The sequence below is a fragment of the Molothrus aeneus genome, chromosome 3 (genome assembly GCF_037042795.1).
Source record: "Molothrus aeneus isolate 106 chromosome 3, BPBGC_Maene_1.0, whole genome shotgun sequence".
NCBI lineage: Eukaryota > Metazoa > Chordata > Aves > Passeriformes > Icteridae > Molothrus > Molothrus aeneus.
In genome coordinates, this window is record NC_089648.1 from 94125110 (window position 1) to 94137110 (window position 12001).

General features: G+C 38.4%; 2 protein-coding genes across 2 annotated transcripts in view; one reads left to right on the plus strand and one right to left on the minus strand.

Annotated features, from left to right (window-relative positions):
- Nucleotides 1-6525, plus strand: CGAS (cyclic GMP-AMP synthase). Its single transcript, XM_066545912.1, has 5 exons — nucleotides 1-552; nucleotides 1569-1791; nucleotides 2615-2860; nucleotides 4098-4200; nucleotides 4847-6525. The coding sequence occupies exons 1-5, from the start codon at nucleotides 1-3 to the stop codon at nucleotides 5187-5189; spliced, it is 1467 nt and encodes a 488-aa protein (XP_066402009.1). The 3' UTR covers nucleotides 5190-6525.
- DDX43 (DEAD-box helicase 43) overlaps nucleotides 6281-12001 on the minus strand; it is a 22136-nt gene continuing 16415 nt past the window's right edge. Inside the window, exons 14-16 of the mRNA XM_066545911.1 lie at nucleotides 11520-11658; nucleotides 10700-10787; nucleotides 6281-7379 (exon numbers count right to left, since the gene is read on the minus strand). Coding sequence (XP_066402008.1) covers nucleotides 7272-7379; nucleotides 10700-10787; nucleotides 11520-11658 — 335 coding nt within the window. The 3' untranslated portion in view covers nucleotides 6281-7271. The remainder of the gene's footprint in view (nucleotides 7380-10699; nucleotides 10788-11519; nucleotides 11659-12001) is intronic.

Here is a 12001-nt window from a genome sequence, read left to right on the forward strand (position 1 = left end):
ATGGACGCCGCGGGTGGCAGAGGGGCGCGGGCCAGGCGGGGGAGGCGTTCCACAGTTCCGCGGAGCCGGGGCACGGAGAAGGGTGCAGCCCGAAGCCCCTCGCGGGGCCGCGTCGCGGGTGAAGGCTCGAGCGCCATCGCGACCCTCCGAACACCGCGGACGGACGGAACCCCTGCCCGGGGCGGCCGCTCGGCGCGGCGAGCCCCCGCTGCCCGGGAGCCGCCAGCGGGCGGGGCGGCGGGCGGCGCAGAGGCGCCCCCCTCCTCACGGAGCAGGGCACCGGCCGCCAGAGTCCCCGCGGCCCCGGGGAGCGTCGCGGCGGTGCCCGACGGGGCGGTCGCTGCCGCCGGCCGTCGCCCCCCGCCGGCGGCAGACGCCTTGCGGCTCCGGGAGGTGCTGTCGCGGCTCAGCCTGCTCCGCGAAGACGTGTCCGAGGCTTCGACACTGGTGAATACGGTGGTTCCGCACCTGGTGCAGGCTATCCGCGACAAGGAGAGCTGCTTCAGCTCCATCGAGCGGCAGAGCGCCGGCAGCTACTACGAGCGCGTCAAGGTGGGTGCCGGGGCGGAGGCAGCGCTCGCTCGCCGGGCGGCGGCGGCAAGTGGCGGGCGGGAACACGGGCCAGCCGCGCGAGGGCCGCTCGGAGCTGGCCTCTCCCGCCCAGTCACGGCTCTGTGGATGTAACTACAGCTCTAAGGATAGCTCTGTGAAGTAATCGCAATGCATTACAAAATGATCAGTAACCTGCTGAATGGTGCTACATGCAGTGAGTCAGAGACGCTACCTGAACGGTTCAGGCTGCAGCAAGCCCTGCCCTCGCACAGCACGCAGGTGAGCTCGGTGTAACAAAACAATCCGACAGTATAGCACTGCACGAGAAGCCGTGGGCCAGGTTTTAGTTCATAGTTTTTTCAAAAAGCAGGAGTTATGTATGGATGCAAATTGAAAGAAGAAAAATTTAGATTAGAAATAATTTTTTTACTGTGAGGGTGGTGGACAGTGGTATAGAGTGTCTGAGGAGATTGTGGATGCTCCAAACCTGGCAGTGTTGAAGGCCAGGTTGGATAAGGTTTTGAGCAACCTGGTCTAGAGGAAGGTATCCCTGCCTAGGGCAGGATGAGTCAGGACTAGCTTTATCTCTAAGGTCCATTCCAACCCCTTCACCTTCTGTGATTAACCAGTACCTTTCTTCTTTGTTCCTGTAGACTGAAACGAAGTCAAACATGGGGACACTTTTTTTTTTCTGTTTAAAACTAGCTTCAGACCTAGCAGTGCATTTTTTTCTTCACATCCTAAGTGCAAGAGGATGTCTGAGCATATTTATACATTAATTATTCAGAACAGCTCAAGAATCTTAAAACTATCTTAAAAATTAATAAGTTGGAGAGCTGGGAAGTGAGCTGCAAATTGCTATTTTCCACCCCAATGCACAGTAATCTTGCAATACCACAGAAATAAGGTCATATTTCACATCAGACACCAAGGTAGATGAAACCACAACTGGTATAAAAATCTCAGGAGAATAAAACCTAAGTTGCACATTGTCTGTTCTATTCTTATATTTGCAGATATCTGAACCAAATGAGTTTGACATCATGCTTGTTATGCCTGTTACAAGGATTCAGCTGGATGAGTCTGATGATACTGGAGCCTATTATTATGTATCATTCAAAAGGAGTCCAAAAGAAAAGGGTTGGTTGAAGTTCTTAGAGGAAGATGGAAAATTATCAGCCTTTAAAATGCTTCAAGCACTAAGAGAAATTATTAAACAAGAAGTAAAAAACATTAAAGGTGAGTACTGAGAGAACAAGCTTCATCAGGAAGTGGTAAAGACGCAGTTACATTGTGCATATGTGTTGCCCCAGTATTAAGAACACACATTTTCCTGCCAGTCTCTTTGTGCCAATGGAGCTGTAACCCCTCCTGTCCCCAGTATCTCAAGCTGGCTCTTGTGTTAATGATCAGAAATACACATAGGTAACTTGTTACATTATTAACTCCACTATGCATATTTTCTGTATGAAAATAATAAACATTAAGGGATGCATGCTTGCTATTTCCTACCTAAACCTATACATCTTGCATCTATCTGGAGTATACAAAGAGCCATTTGCTGAAGTAGTAGCAAAACAAGGAGCTTTCTTTTATACAGCACCTGTATTTTCTTTTATACAGTACCTAATATTTTTTATTGATCAGTACAGAAGCTGCATCCCAGTTATTTTTATAATGATTTTAAATATATATATATAATTATATTAAAATAACCCCAGTTAGGGTTACTTTTTCCCAAAACCTTCAGAAATATTGTGGCCAGACTGTGTGTTTTCAACAGGGAAGCAGTTACATGAAAAATATTATTATATTTTTAATTCTTAGACAGTAAATCAAGCAAACACAGTAGTGTTCCTGTTTCATAGAACTCTTCAATAGACCGTCCCAATCTTTCAACATGCTGTAGGATAAAGAACCATTGACTGAACCCAGGTATTTCTTTTGATTGCTTATGAGCTCTTTAGTAAAAACTGGAACATTCTTAAAAAAAAGTTTTCATCTTCCTAATCTATCTATCTAGCTATCTGTCCATCTAACATATCACTTTCTTTGTTACTAGGTATGCAAGTCACTGTGGCAAGGAAAAAGGCTGGAAGCCCTGCAATAACTCTTCAGATCAAAAAACCTCCATTAGAAATATCAGTGGACATCATCTTGACTTTGGAGGCTCAGCAGAGCTGGCCCCCCAGCACACAGACTGGCCTCAAAATTGAACCGTGGCTGGGAACAAAAAAGAGGAGGGATTTCAGATTTAGATCAATTTATTTAGTAGCCAAGCAAAACAAAAGAGAAAAAGTTCTAAGAGGTACCTCAAATATGGACAATAATAAGTTATGAAATGTCTTCTCTACAACTTGATCACTTACAAGTGCTATAGAAAGGGTATCCAGATCATGTTCAGTGTTCCATCTTCGAGACACCTCATCCTGGATATATCCAGCTCAGACAACTGAAATCCCTCTTTAAAGCAGCAGATTTGTGGTACTGCTTGTCCTCTACTGAAATGTAAATACAAGCCCACTCTGCCAGGCTGCACACTAACCATTACTAAGAGCATTATATTAAATCCACTCCAGCCAGACACACGGATACGAGCCTTCCCTTGTGCTAGTAGTGTGCTTAACAGCAGCTTGCACTCTCTTGTAAGGAAATTAGAAGAAAGTTGCTAAAAATGCAGGGAACTGCCCCATACATGAGATTGCATCCACAAATCAGATACTTCTGCAGGAAGCAAACTGTTTTCTATCAAGATACATTATTTCTCACTGAACTCTGGTATGGCTACAAGATTTTTTCTTCCAGACCGCTGTCACATTGAGCCTCCTTTAGCTTGCAGATTCTGACTTGTGCATTATGGTAACTGATCCTTTCAGCATAAGATTTTAAGCATTCTGGTACCATTTTAATTAGCATGTCCATGTTATCAAAGCCCAGTACAGAAGTACTGATTTATTTGGCAATTTCTTCCTGTGCAAATTAAATGCAAAGAGTAACTGAGCCAAACAGGCAAGGCAAACTGTAATTCATGAAAAAGACAAAAGTGATTGTTGGTATTAGAAACAGGGCATTGTGCTATATTGGCAATTATTTTCAGAAGCATGAGCAGAAGAACAAAAAGAAATGCTTTAGAACAGTCATCTTACATGAGACAAGCTCACAAACCTATTACGTGCACAAAGAAAACACAATAACAGAAATTAAAAGGCTGTAGATTTCTATGAATAATGCAGTTCTCTAAATCATGTTCAGCAAATCCAGGGACATTCAGAACTAAGCCTAATTTTAAAGTTAATTCAAACATCCTTAGGAATTTAAAGCATCCAAACTGTTATGTCCTATATTAATTACATTCCAATTGTGTTTGTGAAGCAGCTGGAGAGTTAAGGAGGAACTAACTGCACTCACTGAATTAAGGGTTTTTTTTTAGTGGGTGCAAAAAAATTGTGGGTATTTAAGTCAATTACAAAACTGTTTTTTTTCTAGCTACGAAAGCTGATGCTTAGTGCTGTGCAACTATTTAACAGTCTTGTGCTTGACTTCAGGGAACACCTGGCGACTTTCCTTCTCACATATTGAAAAGGATATGATAAAGAACCATGGCAACTCAAAGACATGCTGTGAATCCAATGGACCAAAGTGTTGTAGGTTGGTATTTCACAGGACTATTTTACTTTAAGCCTGTGTGAGCTGGGCTAGCAGTAACACTGTTTCAGTTTAGCACTTAAGAATATGATCTTACAGTAATTACTCATAATAGGAAGCAAGAGTCTTTAAGGCATAGTTGTTCTACAGCAATACAACACTGCATGTTCTTGCTGAATGTCTGGCTTGTATTTACCTAATGAAAGGTGGAAACAATCACAGTGGTGCTTTAGACTTCAGACTTGCCTTAGAATGCAAAAATATATGACTTGTTCAATTATCTTTCCCAAATTCAGTCCTGTTTAAAAAAAAAAGCTTTAAAAAGTGACTAACTCCACTTTCTGAGCAAAATTTCCCTTCATATCAAGGCAATTTCTAAAATTATGGTGAGAAAACTGCTGAATGAGATCAAGATGAATAAATGATTTTTCACTTCCATGAGAACTGTTTTCCAGATTTCTTCAACAAGGAAGAACAAAACCCACATGAGTCCTTAACAAGTAAACTAAGAAGTTGATTTGCCAATTACATCTTGTACTGAATCAAGAAAGCAACAAGAGTATTAATGCATAATTGTGTTTAAATATCTGATCTACATATTTAGAACTATGGAGAAGATACCTAATATATATGTATATTTTTTTAACAGGAAAGGTTGTCTTAAACTGCTGAAGTTTCTTCTAGAGCAACTTAAAAGGAAACATCCAAAAGAATTGGAAAAATTCTGTTCCTATCATGTCAAAACTGCTTTTCTCCACTCCTGTGTCATGTGGCCAAATGACACAGACTGGCACTTGGGAAACTTGGATCATTCCTTTCAGCAATGTCTGGAATTTTTTGTGGATTGCCTGCAAAAGTCTCAGCTGACTCACTTTTTTATTCCCCAATACAACTTGCTCAGCCAAGAAGATAAGGCAAGACATCATTTCCTTTCAAGAAAAATAAGCTACGAATTGAACAATGGATTCCCAGTATTTCATGAGAGTTATTAAGAGCACTGTTCACAACAGATATCTAATCATTTTGACTTTACATATTTGAAACAAAAAACTCTGCAATATAAATGAGTCTTCAGTAGTCTGTACTACAAAACCCAAACCAAAATAAAATGAAGACCGCTAAGAGAAAAATCTATACTTCAGTCACACTGCTTAGCCATAACCCTCAAAAGAAATGTTTTAAGTAATATTTACCTTGCCTATCCAAATGTAGATGTCACCTGCAAAATATCTTCAAGGTATATGAAGAACATAGATAAGAATTTGCAATAGATAATTTCCCACATGTAATTTCTGTGTTTCCAAATACAAAGGCATAAAGGAAAGACTGCATAAAGGAAAAACTGACAATTTTATTTAAAATTAAGATCCACTGCAGAATATCCAAACTACACTCCTACTTTCAAAAGAAAAAAAAAAGTCCCTGGAGTTACTTTGACATTAACCAGAACAACTTCTCGATTACCTGGGTGGATATGAAAATCTTTTGCAGAAGACAATCACCAGCAATAGCTACCAGAGAGAGAATATTTTACCTGAGTAATATGAAGTTCCTGAAGTAACTTATCCTTTCTAAGTCTTCAGAATTACTTTAGAAATCAGTCTTTTCATTGGGCTTTGGATGGGAAACAATCATTACCTAATATGCTGCAACAGAGTAGATGGTTTTCTGCCAAAGAACATTTATTTATATGATGAATCATGTAGAAAGAAATGCATCTTTCAACCTGTACCAAAGAGGAAGACTCTTGATATAAAAGGTTTCCAAAACCAAAATGCAGCATGAACTGGACACTCCTGAAATTGAAATTCATATCAATTTTTCTTATATTGAAGAAATGTGTGTTAGGAAAAAAAAAAATTATAATAATTCCTATTACTAAAATCATGCAGGTGAGAAGTACACAGCATTTGAGAACTGCTGTGCTGCAAATAAATACATCTTTTGCTTCTACTTATAGAAGCCATGGGAAGTCCATATTTTTCACCTACTTTTTGAAGGCAAAATAACCTACTGGATTGAATAATGCCCAGATTTACCTCAATTATGAGCAAATTAAGAGGAAAGAATATTTACAGAGTAATTTTACTAAAATATTCTCATTTTACTGAATTTTGTTTATTAGTTTTTATTTAATCATACGACACATAAATAAACACAAGTTCAGACCAAGCATCAAATGAAGGAATAACTCCTTCCCATATAAATTTCAAAGAGTAGAAAACATGCCCCATTATCACAGGGAATCTGTGTGACAGAACCTGACATCCAAATGTAAATTGTGAATCAATTTTATCTGGAAGAAATAAAAGCTGACCTTCAAATGTATTCTTTTTTCCATGACTTTGTTAACATTGCTCTAGTAAATTCTGGTTTCATTTCTTAAGCTAGAATACTACATCCACAAAAACCAAAAGTGGGTTTTCTTCCCCAGTTAGCCACAAACAAGTACTTCCTGTCATGCTCTCCTCCATTATAAGAAAATGCAGACCTCTCTCAAAAAATCTTGAGACACAAGTCTTAACAAAAATTACTACCAATGTTAAATTTTAAAACAAGAATAAAGAAAACTTGCTTTAGCAAACAAAAGGAACAGCAAACAGAGCAGTTTTCATTATCCTGAGAAATCTTCCTGCATTCCAGCAACATATCAAGGCAAAGGTACAGCATTTTGAAACTACATTGACAAACATTGTTTACAATGAATAATCTGGATCTCTGAATATAAAAGAAAAAATTATCTTTTACATTCTTATATAGCAATACTGCATATAACTAAAAAAACCCCAAACCAACCAACAAAGCCACAATATTTGTTTTTAACCAGTAGATAATGGCTTTAGAAGTTTCATACATCACACAAGAAAAAATTATGTGAAAATAATGTCCAAGTGCAAAACCAGATTTATTCCTATATAAAGTTACTCCAGTTTTCTAAGACGCTTTTGAGAAGTTTAAATAGCACAGGTACAGAAAACAATCAAACACAAAATGAAACTAATAAATTCAAGCTCATGGAAGCTAACACTAATTAAAATCACTTTCTCTGTTTCAGTAGTTTCAAGGGACTACACTTATTTTGAGGGCTTTCTCCAAGGTCTTTGTATATCCTTTTCATTTTCTTTTCTCATTTGTGATTGTTTGTATCTTTCTGCCATTGCAATAAGCTCATCAGGAACCACCTATTAAGAAAGCAGGCAAAGAAACAAGGTGAATTTTAAATAAATCCAAACTTTTTGACTGCTTTACGAAAATGCTATTGATTTGTGTGCTCCCAAACTTGATTTCATTATTTATCTGGCTCCTGTCACTTTGCAGATTATTTTCTGTGAAAATGCAGAGAGAAATCTTTTTACATATGATTGTACTGAAATACACTGAAAAATAATCATCATAGTGTCTCTGGATTTTCAATAATATATCTTGTATTGTGGCTTGTATCACCATATCTGATGGCAACATATAACCAGCTAATTACAACATTATAGTTCAAACAGAAATGTATCTTTTAGTTATAAGGAACAGCTGGTAAAAACATCCAGTGCCACTTAAAGGTGATATCATACTATATACATCTACTGAATGTTGATTTATATTAAATTCCTTATGGAAGTTTTAAGAGCCTCTGAAGAGAAACTTTGTGACTTAAAGAAAGTGTTGTCATAGGAATGGTTCTCACATGCTTAGAACAAAGCAAAAAGACAAGGAAAGAGGGGCAGGAGAAAATGGTCAGATCTCCCACCACTGGGAGGTTGTAAGAGCACCTTACCAAGATCCACAGGAATTTCTGGCATGTTTGTAATTATGTGGAAAAGGTGAACAGTATCATCAAAACACTCTCACCTCAGAGTTCTTAACAACTGAGGCCAGATGTGAAGAATTACAGACAAATTTATTAGTTGAGTGACAGTGATGGAAAAAAAAAACCCAGATACCATTCTTTTGCTCACAGAACAAAGGCAGTATCCAACAAGACTTCTTAAACAGGCTGGGCAAAATGCTGACATTAATGCAATGTTTACTGCCAAAAGCAGAGTGTGCAACTGTACTGTCAAGAGGTCTTGGATCACTATCTGTCAAAGCCAGCCCACTTCAGCAATCTGCGATGGCACATGGCTGTCAGTGGAAGTCACCCCTCCAGAATCAGTTTCCTGATCAGACCAAAGGGCTCTCTGTGAATGTGCTATTAATATGATTGCTCTGTGTCATTTGTGTCTGCCAGTGGCAGACAGTGCAAACAGTGCAAACAGCAGAGTACAAACAAATGTAAATATCTTAAAGTCTCCCTAAACGTGCCTGGGCTTGGCAATGCTTGAACAGGTGGAGAACGCAGTCAGGACAAAAGGTCTGGTGGAGCAGGAAGTCACATTCCTCTAGTTTCCATTTCTTTTGTCAGGCTTTATAATTGAGCAATGCTTGCTATTTGCTATCAGCAACTTTTTCTTGAGCTGGCATGAGGGACAGCTCACTAGTATATGTTTTATGTGCTGAATTGCTCTTACTGGTAAGCAACTATCCTGGCAAAATGACAACTCTGGAAGAGTCCATTCTGCCTAAGTTTCAAACATTATTTAAAAATAAAGTTAACGTATCTCTAGCTGAAAGGCACAACAGGCTTATCAATGGAGATAGAAGTAATGAGACAAAGTTATTTTTCAGTTGAAACATGGGATAATTTTCTTCCTCAGTATCAGATCCTCCCCTAGAGCTTGAAGCATAATTTATTCCAAACTAAAATTGCAACATTTTCTTGCAAGTTTTTGAGCAAGCACAAATCAAGAACAGGAAGAAGTGAGGATATCGAAACAAAAATCTCAGTGAGGTAATATCCAGCATCTAGTGGCTTGTTGAAATTTTGTATGAAAAATCTGTCTATCTGCTAAACATATAAGCTAGGTGAGGCTCATTCAAGTGAGAAAAGGATAAAGATGCCATGATTTACATGGAATGCTTTTCTTGGTATCACAGAGATTACTGTTTTTCCATTAAATCTGTCCATGCTTGTTAATAAGCATTTATATATAAAAGATTCCTTCAGCATGAAATAGACACCTTTTTGTTGTACTTGTTTTTCTTTATATATCTGTAGATTCAAAATCACAGCGAATGTTTTGCTAACAAAAGCAACTAACTTGTTTTGAAATCAAAGTATTCTGAGCCTTCAGTTTTCTCTTACTTTTACATAATGCTTTAAGACTGAAACAATGGTATTTTCATTTGTCATGAGAAAAAACCCCAACACTTTGTCTGTAGGGATACTTCCTTTCTATCAGACATAACTAAGTTTGAGAATAATGTTATGACTAACAGTAACTTCTGAAAGCAAGGATTCAGAGTTCCTCTTTTCTCCTCTGAAAGACTTGATCCCAGTTGAACTATCACACTTTACAAAAACCACAACCAGTTTGGGAACTTTGCAGCCTGCAGCTGGAGACAAGACTTGAAAGGTAATTGTTAACTCAGAATAAAAAACTCAAGGCACCTCTAAAGTAGCTTCACAGCATCATTACTGGTTTCACCTCTTGCATTTTCTGAATAAAAACAAAGCAAAAAACCCCCACCCCAACAAAAAACTTCAAATCTGCAACTTTAAGGAATTATTAGGTGACTACTCTTCTACACCTTTTTTGTCTACTTTCCCCCCTCAAAAGCAGCTTACTAGGCTTGCAATAAAGCAACATAGTATCCTTCAAAGAAGAGCTATAAAACAGAAGATTGAGGTGAAGTTCTAACCCAGGGTTTAAAGTCTAAGTGTCTATAGTAAAAAACACAGATTCTAGATAAAATCCATTTAGTATGTATTCAAACTCCCTCCAAAAAACCAACCAAGCAAACACGGTAACCCAAACAAACAAAACTTCAGCTCAAGTCAGGACTTGAACTGGGGATTTACTATAAATCAGGGATTTACTATAAATCTTTGTTACAGCAAAAACCAGTAACACAATTATCTGTTTTCTCAGATATGGTATCAGGAAAAAATACGCTTCTTTAAAGAAAGAGATCACATTCCAGTTCCACTTCACATACTATTTACAAGCATCAGTAATAAAGCTTGGAAAAGTATGTGCAGGCATCACAACTGTCAGATAGAATAAACAGATAAGACAGTTGAGCTTCTTCTGATACAAGTATTGTTAATATTTAGACCGTTAAACAAGAAATCGGTACATGCATCCAAAAGTGAAATACAAATGGAATAAAATTTTATGAAATAAAATAAACCCTATTATTTCTCTGCAGACCTCAACATGTATGTCTGTTACTTTTTCTTTAGACATAGAAGGCTTTGGTTAAAGTTCACAGTTCCTTCCTGGGACTCATCTGTAAAGTAAAATACAGCTAAGGCTATCTAGGAAAAGACAGACTAAAATACCCATTTTCTTTCCCTGAGACACCAAAAACACTCACCAAGAAGAGTCTAAATCATCTCAGACCTTCATGACATGCTTCAGGTGCTAACCCAGAACCAATATAAATCTTACCAGTAATGTATGCTTACTTGGTTTGCTCTTTCCAGAATGTCAATCAGCTCGGATGCAAACCTCCAATCATTGCTCGTGACAAGTGTTACTGCCTCCCCAGAGCGCCTAAACAAGGAAGGAAATGACTGCTGATCCTCCAAACAACTCTGGCCAGGCTTTTACTACTGACCTAGGCAGTAATGAACTGCACCACCAGGCAATATTACTGAGGTGATAGAATAAAAGTGGCTTGAGCATTAACCCTGCACACACTTTTCATAAAAATCAATACAGCAATTCACCTAAAATGGAGCAAATGCACAACTAATTTAGATTTTAGATAATAAACATAGCATAATGGCAACATATTAAAGTATCATGATTAAATGAGAAAAGTCACACTTGTACTAGCCTGGGAAAGCAGCATCCAAAAGAGCTACCATTAAACTGCACCACCGCGATCGGCTGTGGATTTTGAACCTACAGAAGCTTCTGTGCAATGTGCAGTCTAGAAACTAAATAAATCAGCAGCTCATGAAGAGATAAATAAGGAAGTAACATTCCAGAATATCAATGCAAATTGTTTTTCTAATTCTTCCTCATATTTATACCAGCTTTTAAATACCCTTGATTCAATAACAGAAAAGCATAAAACTTGCTTGCCTTCAATTTAACAGTGAATTCATTTAAAGACATAAAGCAGTGTGTTTCTAGAACATACTTTGATAGACTGAAGTCTTGACTGCCCCACCCCACATCACCTGTAGCCTCTAGAATTTGACAAGAAAAACACCTATGTTGTGCATAAAACACAACAAAACACTGATAACACATGACTATTTTCTGCTAAACACTTACCCTGCTCTTCCAGTACGACCTACTCTGTGAACATATTCCTCAATGTTGCGAGGGAAATCGAAGTTGAAAACGTGAGTGATGTCGTGCACATCGAGGCCACGGGATGCCAAGTCAGTAGCCACCAATATCCGAACTTTGCCTACAGTAAGTATGACAGGAAGAGAACAGAGTTTATGGAACAAACAGAAAACATACTCCAGTCTATTGGTTTTCTAGCTTATAATGCACTTAATATTCTTAACACAAAGTAAAAATATGCTCGTTGAATGTCACACTGAGTTAGCACCAAAAGCAAACTGGTAAGTAAGCACCCAAAATGTAATTTTGCTACTATTTGCATGTCACAAGTAGAACAGCAGAGTGCAGGAAAAGTAAGAAATATGCCTGGTTGATATAAAGAGTCTGGCCAAAGAACAAAAACTTCAACAACTATATTCTCAGCTGACACTCTTGTCACAGCACGAGTCTTTTATTAGTGTGTG

What these genes read in the sequence shown, in the direction of transcription:
- CGAS (XM_066545912.1), top strand. Translation starts at nt 1, where the DNA reads ATGGACGCCGCGGGTGGCAGAGGGGCGCGGGCCAGGCGGGGGAGGCGT. An exon ending in GCTACTACGAGCGCGTCAAG is followed by an intron (nt 553 to 1,568) that starts GTGGGTGCCGGG and finishes TTATATTTGCAG; the next exon opens with ATATCTGAACCAAATGAGTT. An exon ending in AAGAGAAAAAGTTCTAAGAG is followed by an intron (nt 2,861 to 4,097) that starts GTACCTCAAATA and finishes GCTTGACTTCAG; the next exon opens with GGAACACCTGGCGACTTTCC.